This window comes from Narcine bancroftii, chromosome 10 (assembly GCF_036971445.1).
Source record: "Narcine bancroftii isolate sNarBan1 chromosome 10, sNarBan1.hap1, whole genome shotgun sequence".
NCBI classification, from domain to species: Eukaryota; Metazoa; Chordata; class Chondrichthyes; order Torpediniformes; family Narcinidae; genus Narcine; species Narcine bancroftii.
In genome coordinates, this window is record NC_091478.1 from 70423526 (window position 1) to 70438377 (window position 14852).

Sequence of the window (14852 nt, forward strand, 5' to 3'; positions counted from 1 at the left end):
CTTCTCTAAATAACATTTTGAAAACCTACTGCTTCTATTTGATGTCATATCACAGCAACTTTAAGTTGAGTTTTTAAAAAAAAAACTGTGTGATGGAAATCTGAAATAAAACCTAAAGTGCAAGAAATACTCTGCAAGTTGGATCACATCTCTGAGAAAATAAACCGAATTAATGTTTCAGTTTGAAGATCCACCCAATAGTTCCCAGAAACAAAGTAGGAAATTAATTGCACGGTGGCTGAATTTTTTGTACTTGCATCAATTTTTGAGCAAAACTTTTAATCATGGATTTGGATCTTTAATGATAAACAGATGACTCCCCATCTCTGAACCAGAGAAAACATTTGATGAAATTGGAGAAATCTGAAAATCATGCAGGTTTGATTTATTCCATCTCTAAACTAAATTCAGAAAATTATAATCTTGTTCTTGTCATGGTGCATAGGTTGTCTATAGTCAGTAAGGTATTGAATTGGGAGACACTCAATCTTTATTCCCCAGAGATCAGTACATAATATTACATTGGGTGTATTAATTCATTAAAATTATCCTTCATTTTTTAATACATTTTAATGATGATTGAAAAGGAGAATCGCCGACGTGCCAAAGAAGAATTGTCTTCCATGGAGGAAGAAATGGCTCTGGCACAGGAACAGCTTCAGGCACGGAAGGAAGAACAAGAAAAAAAGAATATGCTGAATAGTGTGAGGTATGCATCATTTTTTAATTTACTCCTAAAGTATTTATGTTGACTTCATTGGGCTGTTAGCAGTTTTTAATATATTGAATGTGACCAGAAGCTTACAGGTGCAAATACAATGGAAATTTAATTATTGTCTCAATGCAAATTAATTTGCCTGTTGATGCCTTGTCAAATGTTGCCTTTACTTTGAATATCTAATTTTTCCGATAATCTGTTTATCGATTGAATAACACTTCGTATTTAATCAAAGAGTAGTTTAAGAAGCATAGTTTTTGTTTCCTTCTTTGGCTTGGCTTCGCGGACCAAGATTTATGGAGGGGTAATGTCCACATCATTTGCAGGCTTGTTTGTGGCTGACAAGTCCGATGCGGGACAGGCAGACAAGGCTGCAGCGGTTGCAAGGGAAAATTGGTGGGTTGTGGTTGGGTGTTGGGTTTTTCCACCTTTGTCTTTTGACAGTGAGGTGGGCTCTGCGGTCTTCTTCAAAGGAGGTTGCTGCCTGCTGAACTGTGAGGCGCCAAGATGCACGGTTTGAGGCAATGGTCAATGTGGCAGGCACCAAGAGCTTTCTTTAGGCAGTACTTGTACCTCTTCTTTGGTGCACCTCTGTCTCGGTGGCCAGTGGAGAGCTCGCCATATAACACGATCTTGGGAAGGCGATGGTCCTCCATTCTGGAGACGTGACCTACCCAGCGCAGTTTGATCTTCAGCAGCGTGGATTCGATACTGTCGGCCTCTGCCATCTCGAGTACTTCGATGTTGGAGATGAAGTCGCTCCAATGAATGGTGAGGATGGAGCGGAGACAACGCTGGTGGAAGCGTTCTAGGAGCCGTAGGTGATGCCGGTAGAGGACCCATGATTCGGAGCCGAACAGGAGTGAGGGTATGACGACGGCTCTGTATACGCTAATCTTTGTGAGGTTTTTCAGTTGGTTGTCTTAGTTTAATTTGGTGCAAATTATCGTGCCTGCACTGTATTGAACTATATTCTGTTGTCAAAATAAATGGAAAGTTGAGAATTTCTATGCAGGCTTCAGAATTTGAATGGGAAATTCTCAGAAAATGAAGATATGCAGTAGATTTTCTACATGATATAAGATCATAAGACATAACCATATAACCATTTACGGAGCGGAAACAGGCCATGTCGGCCTTTCAAGTTCGCACCGGTTCACTAGAACAACTCCACTAGCTCAAACCTCCCGCTCACCGCCTCGTGATGTTCAGGTTGAAATATGGGCAGAAATGGGCCACTCACCCCATCCAGTCTGCCTCGCCATTTAATCATTGAGCTGATCCATTTTCCCCACTCAGCAATACTGCCCAACCTCTTCCCCCACCTCTCCCATAACCTTTGATGCCCTGGCTAATCTCGAACCTATCAATCTCTGCCTTAAATACACCCAATGACTTGGCCTCCACAATCACCCATGGAAACAAATTCCACTGATTCACCACCCTCTGGCTGAAGAAATTCCTCCGCACCTCTGTTCTCAGCGGACCCTGAGGTTGTGCCCTCTTGTCCTATCATGCAGATTTTCTTTATTTTGGAAAACCTTTTTTCTTGAACTTTGTTTTTGATTTTAATCTAACTCTTGGAAAATATTCTCTAATCTAAATTTCCATATGCAATCTGGAGAGGGCGCTGCAGTTTCATTACTGCACTTAATTATGAGAATCTTTGGGTCATCTTTAAGAAATACATTTTTTGTGTTTCTGCTGGAAAATGAAATGATGGAATACATTCTAAATACAAGATGTATCAAAAACGGATTGAAGTAGATCATTTAATGTGTGAAGTAATTGCAGATATTATTGCACCAGCTGTTTAGAACAGACAGAGCACGGTTCCACAAAATGAGATCCGATTGACTTTCCTGTTGGAGATATTTTTGCAGATGACCATTATCTTATCTTTTTATAACCTATTTCATGGGATCTTTCATTAGAACGTTCAGGGCTTCAATTTAACATCTCATTTGAGAGATGGCTCTTCAAGCTACCAAGAGGAGGAGCATTGTTCCTGAATTGCAGTTTATTACCACTGTAGAAATTTGACAAGGATCTCCGAACTGGAATGCCACAATGGAATTTTTCACATTTCTTCTAAACCAGTCATATTTAATGTAAAACAGTTATTATTTTGCAAGTATAAATAAGGATGGCCACTCTGAAGTTGTAAAACACCATAATTTTTAAAGAAATTTTAATGCTAAATGTCTGCATTACTTAGCTGATTTTCTTTGAATTGTTTACTTTGATTTTTGTCATTCATATGTAAAAGCTTACAAAACAAAAGATCAGTTTTACTTAGCAATAAAATATGCTGCACTAATATTTTGTCTGAACTGAGAGTGAATCTGAAATCTCTAGACCAAATGATAGCTGATGACCGTTAAATTCCTTTATTGAACAACTCTACATTTTTCCTGTTGATTTTCTGAAAGTACTTTAGTTACTCTACTTTTTCTCAGTTTTTTAAAAAGAAATGGTGTTTGTATTTTGATTGCTTCAGATTCAGCATCCCTCCTTTTGTAACATTCTTTCCATTCCCACTGGTACACTTGCCTGCCTTGCATCTGTTTTAGTTATTTTTCAGGCCATTTTTGTTGTTAAATTACACAATTCTCATTTAGTTATTAGTGCAGAGAATATTTACAAGGATGTTGCTGGGACTGAGTTACAGGAAAAGTATTACTGGGGTATAGAAGAATGAAGGGAGACGATACAGGTATATAAAATTATTAGGGGTATAGATAGAATAAATATAAGCAGTTTTTTTCCACTGAGGTTAGGTGAGATTAGAACTAGAGGACATTGGTTAAGGGTGAAAGGTGAGAGGTTTAGGGAACATTAGGGGTAACCATGTGGAGAGTGGTGAGTGTTTGGAATGAGCTGCCAGCTGAAGTGATCCATGCGGGCTTGATTTTGACATTTAAGAATTGGACATGGATGGGAAGGGTATGGATGTTTGTAGTCGGGTGAACAATGGGACAAGCAGAATAATAGTTTGGCATGGACAAGATGGGATGAAGGGCCTGATCCTGTGCCATAGTGCTCTATGGTTCTATTGAAGACATGAGCCTACATTTTATTTTGATTTAAAGCAATCATGTATTCTCAACATTTTAATGTTTTTTGTCAATACATAAAGGAGTTTTACATTTATCTTATATCTTGATATTTTATACATCCTACACTAATTCCACAATGCATTTTGCAGATTATTAGATTTAATAGGCCAAAGAGCTGATGAGAAATCCAAGCCTAGTCCTAATTCTGCATCTGTATCTTGACACCATATAATGTCCTTGTGGTTCTCCAATTCAGTTCTGTGATTTCTAGCCCAAGTTAGATTGATGTAGAATTGGAAACACTATAACCCTAAATGAGGATTCTTGGTCTGAAGAAGTGGGCAGCTATTTTTAAATATTTTCCACTAGTTTAATATTTTTAACAATATTGAAAATGTTTCATATTGCAGGAGAGCTAGGGCCTGAAACATTAGTTATATACAGTATCTTTACCTCTTGTGGATGCTGCATGGCCTGCTGAGTTCCTCTAATATTTCCATGTTTTCACTATAATCATAGCATCTGCAGACTTTTGTGTTTCTCTCCTAATAAATAGCAACATTAGGTGATCATAGAGCATTTTCTGAAAAGACGTCTCATTTAAAATGCAAGAGCTTTGCTCAAGCTCTGAGTGCCTCTGCAAAGACAATAAAAAGTGCTTTGGGAAAGAACTTAAAAGGGCTCAAGGGCTGATAAGATCTTTCAAAGATTAAGTTTGGATCCCTGAAAGGAGTTCTGGCTTTGCAAGCAGAGGGAGGAGGAAAAGGCCAAACAGGTCTTCTCTGAGAATGCGAGAAGGAGAGAAGAGAGAGAGAGAGAGAGAGAGAGAGAAAAGAGAGAGAATGGACTTCTGCGGTGGCTTTTGGAAGATTGTGGAAAACCCCATTTTGAAGACGGGTTGTGAGTTCTGAGTTCAGCCTGTTGAAAAATCCTTGTTGTCCTTACAAGAGGAAATGGCTGGCTGGAGTGTTTCACCTGAAATAAGGGAAACAAGAGGAACTCTGTGGTGACCTGGAAGAAGAGGTTATCATTTGGAAAACTCATGATGGGGCAAGTTTCTTCAGCAAGACGCTGAAGTACTGATCATGGGAAATCAGTTTGTGTATATCCAATGAACAACAAATCTCTCTCTGAAACCAATGAGAGCCTTCCTGAGTGGTAACCATTTACCTTTCAGCAATAGAGCTTGGTGAAAATTCATAACTGTTACATTCTGTGCACAGTTTAAGAACTTGGAGGAGTGAGAAGTGAGATTGGACTGTGAATCAAAGAACCTTCCTGAACATATACCCACATTTACATACACGTGCGCTTAGAATTAGAAGGAGGTTAAATAGTAATAAGTTAAAGTTTGATCCTGTTTTTAGGTTTAAAGAAAATTAAAAGCAATTTTTGTTTAAGTAACCATTTATCTTGGTGAATTTCTATTGCTGCTGGGTTTTGGGGTCCTCTGGATCCATAACAAGACCATCACTGTTTTCTTTCACATAATAATAGCACGTGTGAGTTATTTTTATGTATAAATGTTGGTCTTTCACATGAATGAAAAATGTCTCGAGCTTATTGTCAAAAGTGAGATGTTCTGTTTATTCAGGAGAATAAATTGGAGAATCAGTGGGTTAAGACGTTTTTAAAAATCAAACTATAAATCTGCTGAAATATTGGACTAAAATTAAATGGGAATTGAAATAACTAAACTAATGGAACAATCAACTTTTACAATGTATTTTCATAAGTGAAAATTAATAATCATCTAGTTTGAAAATGGCAGTGTGTTTGCAATTATGTTAATCTTATTCCTGTTTTTAAGGATTAAAAAATCTCTTGCCCTTTTGTTTATTGGCAAAATCGACTCTTGTGTCCATAACCTAATTTTCTGTTGCCAGAGAAACCAACCCTTTAGCTGACCATTGCACTAATATGTTCATAGGACCATAGTTATTGAACCAAATTTTTCTTCTAATTTCTGTTAGTGAAGCACTGTATCCTCTACCTGTTAACGATGCATTGGAACACTTCATTGTTCTTCTGCACTGATATTTTATATATTTAACACACATTACTAATCAAATAACCTTTCCTTGTGAACCTTGATCTGTGCAGAGTTTTTGCCTGAAATCCTCACAATGGCTTTTCCAGTTCTTTGACAAGACTGGCATGCATTGAGATGGAATTAAATTAACCTTTTAACAAGCATTGAATCAAGACTTAACTGACATTAATCTATCATTAATCTGCCTTTGTACTTGAAGTGAAAGTAGTTAGTGTTTTGCACATTATGCCCTTATTTTGAAATTAAAGACAGATATTAATCCTCGTTAATGTGCATGTGAACTGGCTGTGACCTTGATATAGCACCTAAATATGTGGATTTGTACTGTGTATTTTTGATTAAAAATAAAGATCAATATTTGGAAACCATGGTGTAGCTTAATTAATCAAATAATTTATCTGCATTTTAGAAGTAGATCTCAGAGAGCCAAAATATTTCAGACGTTTCAGTACTGACAGTAATGTTGATTGGAATTTCTTCTTTTGGAAGAATATAATTAAAAATGTGTGTCTTCAGTTGTTTCCCAATGATCTCACATTCAAATGCAAATAATGTAATTGTTAGATGAGCAAATTTCATTTCCACCATGTAATCTGGCACTAGTCTGATTAGTTGAAATTATGCGGTCTACAATATGAATTTGACAAAGAAAAGAATGATTTAATTATTGCTGAATTTCAACACTGTCAAAAATTTGTATTGCACGTTATAATCAAACTGAATTGAGTTGTGTAAACCAATATCTGTTTTGGATTTTTCTGTTTAGGGAGTTTATGTTGCCCAAAATAATTATTGTTTTTTCATTGAATTTGTGGATAAATTATTGTATGTACAATGATGTTGTCCAGTCATTAAATCCAGCTGAATTTTATTGTTATGATGTTTGGCTTAAAAGAGATGTGTTAGAGAAGTGGAAGTAACCTCCTCATGGGCTTGGATCCAAAATTGCTTTCACAATTCTTCCAAAGGGAGATTGGTGTACAGTTTAGGAAAGACTGGAGGAAATGTATTTGATTTCAATTATATTTTGAGACAAAGTTTGAACTTTACTCAAGCAACCAAATTCACCCACATGCATTTACAAATGTACGTAGTGCATCGGATGTCACTGATTTATGCCTAGGCCTCCCAATTACTGTCTCTGCTAGCCATGTACTAGATGTTTTCATTCCTGCAACCTCCAGCATTTTGTTTGCATTGCTGTTTTAATTCACAAGATGCAGTGGGCTAGGAAAACTAATGGCCAAGTGAATTAAAGATGACCACTATTTAAAAAATAAGGGGTTATATTTAGACATATAGCATGAGATCAAGCTCTTTTGGCCCACCAGTTTGTGCTGCCCTAATTGACCTACAACCCTTGGTACGTTTTTGAACAGTGGGAGGAAACCGAAGCCCCTGGGAAAAACCCACGCAGACACAGGGAGAACGAACAAACTACTTACAGACGGCGTGGTATTCGAACCCCAGTCCCAATCGCTGCCCCTGTAACAGCATTGTGGTAACTGCGCCGTCTCATTTGGGTCCTGCTTACTGCCAGAAAACCTTTTCACTGTTTCAAAATATCTCATTTGGAGATGTTGGGAACAAGTTGAGTAGAAAAATAAGTTTAAAAAGATAAAAGAAGATTATAAATGATAAGTATTTATAAGCACACAAACTCTATAATTAACTGGTATAACTGCTTTGAAATAAAGAAAAATAAACCATTGTAGCGTGTTGTGAGCGAGCGAAGAACCTGAGACAACAGGGTGTCAGCTCTGGTATCACAATTACTTTAATTTGAATCTCGCGTTGCAGCCTTTATGCCCTGTCTCTGTCCAACCTCTAACGTCCCGACGCTTGCGTCCTAATGACGCAAGCGCGTATGCAATCTTCTGGCCTGGGCCGGAAGAAATGATTCAATGACGCCGACCTTGCTGTGGCTGCCCCACTGACCATAAGTGACAAGTGGGACCAGTTCACCAATACAAAAATGTGATTCTCCACACAACCCCCCCCCCCCCCCCCCCAAAGAACTGGCACTGATGCCCTTGGGATGCATCGCAGGAGAGTCTTGCTGTTTTGGCGGCCGATCACTACGGTGGGGAAACCTGTACTGGCTGGGACAAGTCCACATGCGCTGGTTTTAAATGGTGCAGTGTGAATACCTCTTCCTTGCCCCCAATGTCAAGGGTGAATGTTGAAGCGTTTCTGTATGAGCCCTCATAAGGTCATTAAAGGGGGGGGGGTCATGTGTGTGCCCCTGCACCTGAACACGTACACACAGGAAGACAAGTCTGGGTGAGTAGTTGCAGGGCGGTTGACCGTGTCACGATGGCAGGGGAGGTGCCCGTTTGTCGTGCAGCTATTCAAGGACGATGGCGGTGTTGGCATCATGCTTGGTTGCTGGAGGGAGGAATTGTTCAGACACTGTGATGGTCTCTCTGTAGACTAGTTCAGCCGAGGTCCCGAGGTTGTCCTTGGGCATTGTGTGAATGCCCAAGAGAATCTAGGCCAGCTTGACCACCCAGTTGGGCTTATCAAGGTGTGACATCAGCGCCTATTTGAGGTGGCAATGGAAACACTCGACTAGTCCTTTGAGTTGAGAGTGGTAAGCTGTGGTACGGTGCTGCTGGATGCCCAGGAGTCTGGAGAGTTGTGTCCACAGGGCAGAGGTGAATTGTGCTCCCCGGTCAGTCGTAACCACTGCCGGAACACAGAAGTTGGAGACCCAGGTTGAGAGGAAAGCCCTGGCGCGTGTTTCTGCGGAGTCATCCAGGATGGGCATGGCTTTTGACCAGCGACATGGCTTCTGACCAGCGGGTGAATCTGTCCATCGCTGTGAGTACATAGCGGGATCCTCGGGAGATAGGCAAGGGTCTGACTATGTCTCGATGAACGAGTTGGAACCTTCAAGTTGGGCCGTCAAAGTGTTGGAGCTGGTGCTTGGTGTGCTGCTGGACCTTGGATGTCACTCCATGACCTGTTTGCCCAGGCTGTGCCAAAAAAAAATTTACAGATACTAACCACACTGTTGTGTGGATGGAGGGGTGCAACAAGCCATGGATTAAGTCGAAAACCATTCTCCTCCACTGTGCGGGGATGAGAGGGTGGGGCTGGTCAGTGGAAATGTTGCAGAGGAGCATGGTGCCGTTGGTATCAAGTGGGAGGTCTTGGAGCTTTAGCCCCGTGATTGCTGTCCTGAAGCTGAGTGTCTCTTGGTTGTTGTGCCTGAGCCAGATCATGGTAGTCGATGCCCTTTAACATAGCGATGACTGCAAGCCTGGAAAGTCCATCGTAGTGCGTTCCGGAGAGGTGTCGGATAGCAGTGGTGAATTCAGAGACATAGGACAAGTGTCCCTGTTGTCGGGCAGACCACAGATCGGAGGACTTTGCAAAGGCTTGTGGTTGGTGTAGACAGTGAACGGGTGCCCTTCCAGGAAGTAACGGAAGTGGCGGACGGTCAGGTAAAGGACGAGTAGTTCTCCGTCAAATGCTCTATACTTCAATTCGGGCACTCTCCAGTGTCGACTGAAGAAAGTGAGGGGTTGCCATGAGTCATCAATGAACTGTTTCAGGACAGCACTGTTATGAGCCCAAAGGACCCCAAAACCCAGCAGCAATAGATATTCACCACGATAAGTAGTTACTTAAGCAAAAATTGTTTTTAATTATCTTTAAACATGAAAACAGAATCAAACTTTAACTTATCACTATTAACTAACTTAACTTAACCCCCTTCTAATTCTAAGCGCACATGAATGTAATAATGTGTGTGTAAATTAAAGAAAAGTTATTTGGTTCACAGTTCAGTGTCACTTCTCATTCTTCCAAGTTCTCTGGTTGCAGGCAATTCTTATATTGTGTACAGAATTTAACATGTATAAAGTTCACCAGGTTTTGGTGCTCGAAAGGTAAATGTTTACCACTCAGGAATCCTCTTGTATGTTTGCAGAGAGAGATGTGTTGTTCCAGGATTTCCACAACTGAGGTATCACCATTCGTCACCTCAATGTCTTGCTGATGAAACTTGCCCCATCAGGGTTCTCCAGATGATAACCTCTTTCTTTCAGGCTCGCACAGAGTTCCTTTCTGATCCACTTATTCCAAGAGAAACATCAGATAGATAGCACTTCCAGCCATCCGCCACTCTGGAGCTTCTGTTTCAGTTCCAACAAGCTTCTCCTGGCTTGTTACAGTTTTCTGTGTCACAAACAGTCCAAGACTCCCTTCTGTCTCTATCTGAGATTCAAACTGCCAGCAGCATGTCCTTCACTTGGTCACTTGCAAAACTCCTGACCAATAGGAGTCCGTCTCCTGGTCAATCTGCTGCCTTAGACAATCAATAACCTCTCATGACCTTTCTATGAAGAGGTATTAGGAGACGCCCTGTCTCTTGCTGAGGCTTTTAAAGACAATAGTCCATTCATTCACTTCAATTAACAGCTACTTGTGAAATCTCCACACCATTCTTCATAACTTCTTTAAAGTCACTGTGAATATGAAATCTTCAGTATTTCATATGAGATCTTTAAAGTGTGTGTATATAACTTACTCTGATTTTACCAATTTATCTCTCAAAAACATTCCCAAATATTCCATCACAAGCACCCATGGCTGTGTTGGATGCATCGACAGTGAGGGCTGTCAGTACATCCATTTGTGGGTATACCAGCATGGTAATATTGGCCAGAACTTCTTTAGTCTGTTTAAATGTACTGTGTGCCTCCTCTGTCTATTCAAGCTCCTTCGATGAGCCCAACGTTAACATGAAGAAAGGGCGCATAATCTTGGGTGCTGCAGGGATGAACCTGTTGTAGAAATTCACCACGCCCACGAATTTCTGAAGGCTCTTCTGTGTTGTTGGTCTGGCAAACTGCTGGATGGCATAGCTGGTGGACGGCTCATTTGATCTGTTGAGAGGCACCGTGTGGAAGTCTGAGCGTGGACTTGCGATTTGCCCTGCAGGTCGACGAGTAGGGAGTGCGCCCAAAGGAAATCTGCGTCGAGCAGGGGTTTGTCCACCGAAGCGAGGGTAAAGGACCATTGGAATGTGCTGTTGTCGAAATGTACAGGAATCCGCCTTTTTCCAAAGGTTCAGGTGGCGGTGTTATTGGCAGCCCGAAGGAAAGGACCGTGGGGTCTCAAGCACCGTAGAGGTAATCTCCGTCCCCGTGTTCACTGTGAACTTGCGGCTTGAGATGCTTTCCCAGACGTAGAGAAGGCTATTTGATCAACCAGCCGCTGCAGCCACCAACAGTTGCCCAAGAACAAAAATGGCTGGCGGCATCTAAGGGTGGATGCCCCCCTCCCCTCAATATTTGTGAAAGAAACACCATTTGGGGTCAGGTCTCTCCATCCTCTGAAGGGATGGGGCCTGCTCACATGGTGGATGTCGTTGGGCGTTGTCCTTGGTGGTGAACAATGGTTGGCGGAGTCTATAGCTTCATGTTTCGAATGCATACATTCGCAATTAAAGTCCGCGTTGGCTAAGAGGAACCTGATGTCCTTGGGCGTCTGCTCGAGGAACGCCTGCTTGAACAGGAGGCTGGGCTTGTGCCCTTGCGCCAGTGTGAGCATCTCGTCCATGAGGGCAGAGGGGGTCCTATTGCCTAGGCCATTCAAGTGCAGGAGCCTAGCTGCTTGCTCGCATCATGAGAGGTCCTACGTGCTCATGAGAAGGTTTTTCAGAGTTGAATATTTACCTTCCTCTGGTGGCACTTGAATGAAGCCATCAACCTGTGAGGCAAATTCCTGGTCGAGCGAGCTGACAACGTAGAAGTATCTCGTCGAATCAGAGGTTATCTGTTTGATCTGGAACTGAGCCTCTGCTTGGCCAAACCAAGTGCGGGACCTGTAGTCCATAAAGTTGGTAGCTTCAATGTGACCATGCCTACAGCTGCTTGTTCCATTGTTTCGAGTCTTCAGGATGTGGAGACTCATTGGGATCACCAATTTACGTGTTGTGAGCAAGCACAGCGAAGAGACTGAGACAACAGGCTGAGTTCTGGTATCACAACTGCTTTAATTTTAATCTCATGCTGCAGTCTTTCTCGCCCCATATCCATCTCACCTCTAACGTCCTGATGCTTGCGTCCCAATGACATAAGTGCGTATGTGATCTTCCAGCCTGGACCAGAAGAGATGGTTCGGCAACACCATCCTTGCTGCAGCTGCCCCGACGTCTGCGCATGACAAGCGAGGCTGGTTTGCCGCTACAAGAATGTGCGCTGCCACACCAAATCTTTTTAAAAGAAGGTTGGCCTCATTGTTTAGCTATGGCTAGTGTAAACGGAGGGGTCAGAAACCAAGCAATCAGTCCCTTGGCTCAGCAATCCAGAGAACTTGATGGATAGATCAATATCTGACCACTAGCATGTTCCTAATTTCTGGGTGGCACTGCACAGATCCTAAAGTACCATGTCCAGTATATGTTGATACGTGCCTGACAACAACCCAGTGGCTCCACCAGTCCACTTAGTGTCAGAGTATTCCACACAATCATCACATTACAATTCTGGCAGATATGTTGAATGTTGTTGCTTTTGTCAAGTTCGTATTATATTTGTTTCTGAATTTGGTTCCCCGAATTCAACAATATTTCTATCAAAACCTTTTGTGAGCTCACATTTTTCATATTTGGAATATTTATGTACCAATAAAATAAAACCATTAAGTTCAGTCCATGTGTAAAATTTGGAGACCTAAAGCATTCAATTTCCTGCACTGTTTTGATTCTCAATTGTTTTGCATTTAGAATAATCAGGACAAATAATAGCACAAACATGCAATTTTATGATTCCTAGCAGAGGTTGGCTGAGCTATTTGTACACTTTCCTTCAAGTAATTAGGCTCATGTTTATTACATGAACAAGGAGTAAAGCTGTGGAGCTGAGTTTTCTTAAAGAAAGAATGGTATGCTGGCTAACCAGAAGCATTTTGTGCAATTTCAGTTCTCTGCAAAATAGTAAGGCTTCCTACCAAAAAATACTGTAGATTTTGGAAGAAGATAAATTCTTCTCAGGATTGTCTGTTGAAAATCAAAAGATTAAAAATGATAAAATAGATTTAGCTCTGATGTAAATCTATCAATCTTCTGATTTAGGCTTTCATTTTTAGTCCATTTTCCTGAGCATCCCTGTTATAACCCTTATGAAAACCATTATTCAATATGTACATAAAATGAAATTAATTATGCATGCAGGACTGATGTTTGAAGTATGGTTTTGACACAATTTAATGTAAATATTTTAAATATTCATCCCTAGATAGTTGCTTTAACATCAGCCTTTAAGAAACTGTAATTATACTTTGTCATTCTTAAGACCAAGCTGTTGTTAATTTATTAACAGAAAAACATTAAGGATTTGTGAACATTTTTCATGTAATATTGTGGCTGTCTGCTGTTGTCAAGCAGCCACCAGTAATCGCACTCCTTAATATAACCAAGAAAGAGCAGCAGACTTTGATTTACAAAATTGAATCTGGCACAAAAATTGCTGGAGGATCTGTCTGGATTTTTTCTTGGAGACATAATTGTTCTGGTGACTTTCATCTTGGTTTTGATAGATTCTTTTAATGCAGTACCTCCCTCCCTCTATTTTTCCTCCTCTCTCAAGTGGATGAAATAATAGGCTGTCATTTCTGGGCAAGAGAGATAAGAGCAATTTTATCTGTTCCTAAAGTCACCCAGTAATGAATATAAAACAATATAGTCCCTTTTTGAACTGATTTTTTAGAGAAGGTCACTTAGCGGGGTCACTGATGCAAAACCAAATTATGATACATTAAACATGTGCAATCATTGCATGCCAAATGCATTTTGTGGATTCACCATTATATTCATTCACTTATCAATGACATTCTGTTAACTCGACATTCTCTCAAAATATCCACATTATGTATAAATATTTAACCTGTGTGTGAGAAGGATGTTATTCCTTTTTTTAAGAACCATCAATGCTGCTAAAATGGAAAACCAAGCAAAATGTATCACAGAATATTATGTAACTGATGTGTGATTTGTAATCATTATAAATTGTGAGGTGAATTATTCTAATTAATCAGTTTATAAATCAACAGGAAAGAATTAAATAGGAACCCTGTTCTAGATTTTCACTCTTCCTTCACTTCAGAGAATATAATATTGGCTGATTATTTGAAAGGTGTCCAGGCCTTTATTGTTCTAGATATTGGGAAGGAGATGCATGTTATATATGAAGCTTGTCATCACCAGCAGTGCATCTTCTGTTTGATTTTACCATGCTCCTCTTTTCCCCTGCGTGAAATCATGCCTATCAACAGAATCGGTAATCAAGCCTAAAGCCTTCTTGAAACTGACGGTGTCAATATTTGCTGAACAATTGTTTGGTATGCTTTTATTTAATATGCTCTTGATAAATAACTGAGGCATTTAATTCCTAAATGTATAATTATTGAGTTTCATACTATATTTAGTCATATTGTCTATAATTTACACAATGTTTTCTTAATCATTGAAAAAAACTAAAATGCTTCCTCGATATTTTTAACTAACACCCAGTGTCTCGTAAGATGAAAGGAAACAATAGTGATATAAGGCTTGGTACATTATTTCCTGTTATTTGTGATGGTTAACATATCTTTTTTACCCCAACTCTTTTAGTTCATGGGGTAGATCATTTTTGGAATGGGCCTGCCAGTTCTCATTACTACACCTTGAAGTTCCTTGGTCTGAATATGAAAGACTTGATTTGCTGACCCAAAATGTCTTGATGTCCTGCTGCTGGAGCACGAGTGTTGAATTGAAACAATCACCTTCAAGGATTTCTTTGATAGCTGATGGGCTAAAACTTTGCTGGCTTTTTGGTAAAGCTACAAGGATTTTCTGAGTGATTATTCACAGTATCTTCTGTTTTATTTCAGACAACGGGCATCTGCAGTATTAAGCAGTTATATCACAAATAATTAAAAATATTTAACGAGACTGAAATAATTCCTCTTTCCCTCCCTGCAATCCAACTATAACTATTAAAATTTGTAGGTACGTAGATCTTGAACA

General features: G+C 40.2%; 1 protein-coding gene across 2 annotated transcripts in view; it reads left to right on the plus strand.

Moving 5' to 3' along the window:
* The window catches only part of dhx38 (DEAH (Asp-Glu-Ala-His) box polypeptide 38), a 99604-nt gene that overhangs the window by 79746 nt on the left and 5006 nt on the right, over window positions 1-14852 (plus strand). For both annotated transcript variants that reach the window (XM_069901302.1, XM_069901303.1), the window contains exon 26: window positions 588-709. In XM_069901302.1, coding sequence (XP_069757403.1) covers window positions 588-709 — 122 coding nt within the window. The remainder of the gene's footprint in view (window positions 1-587; window positions 710-14852) is intronic.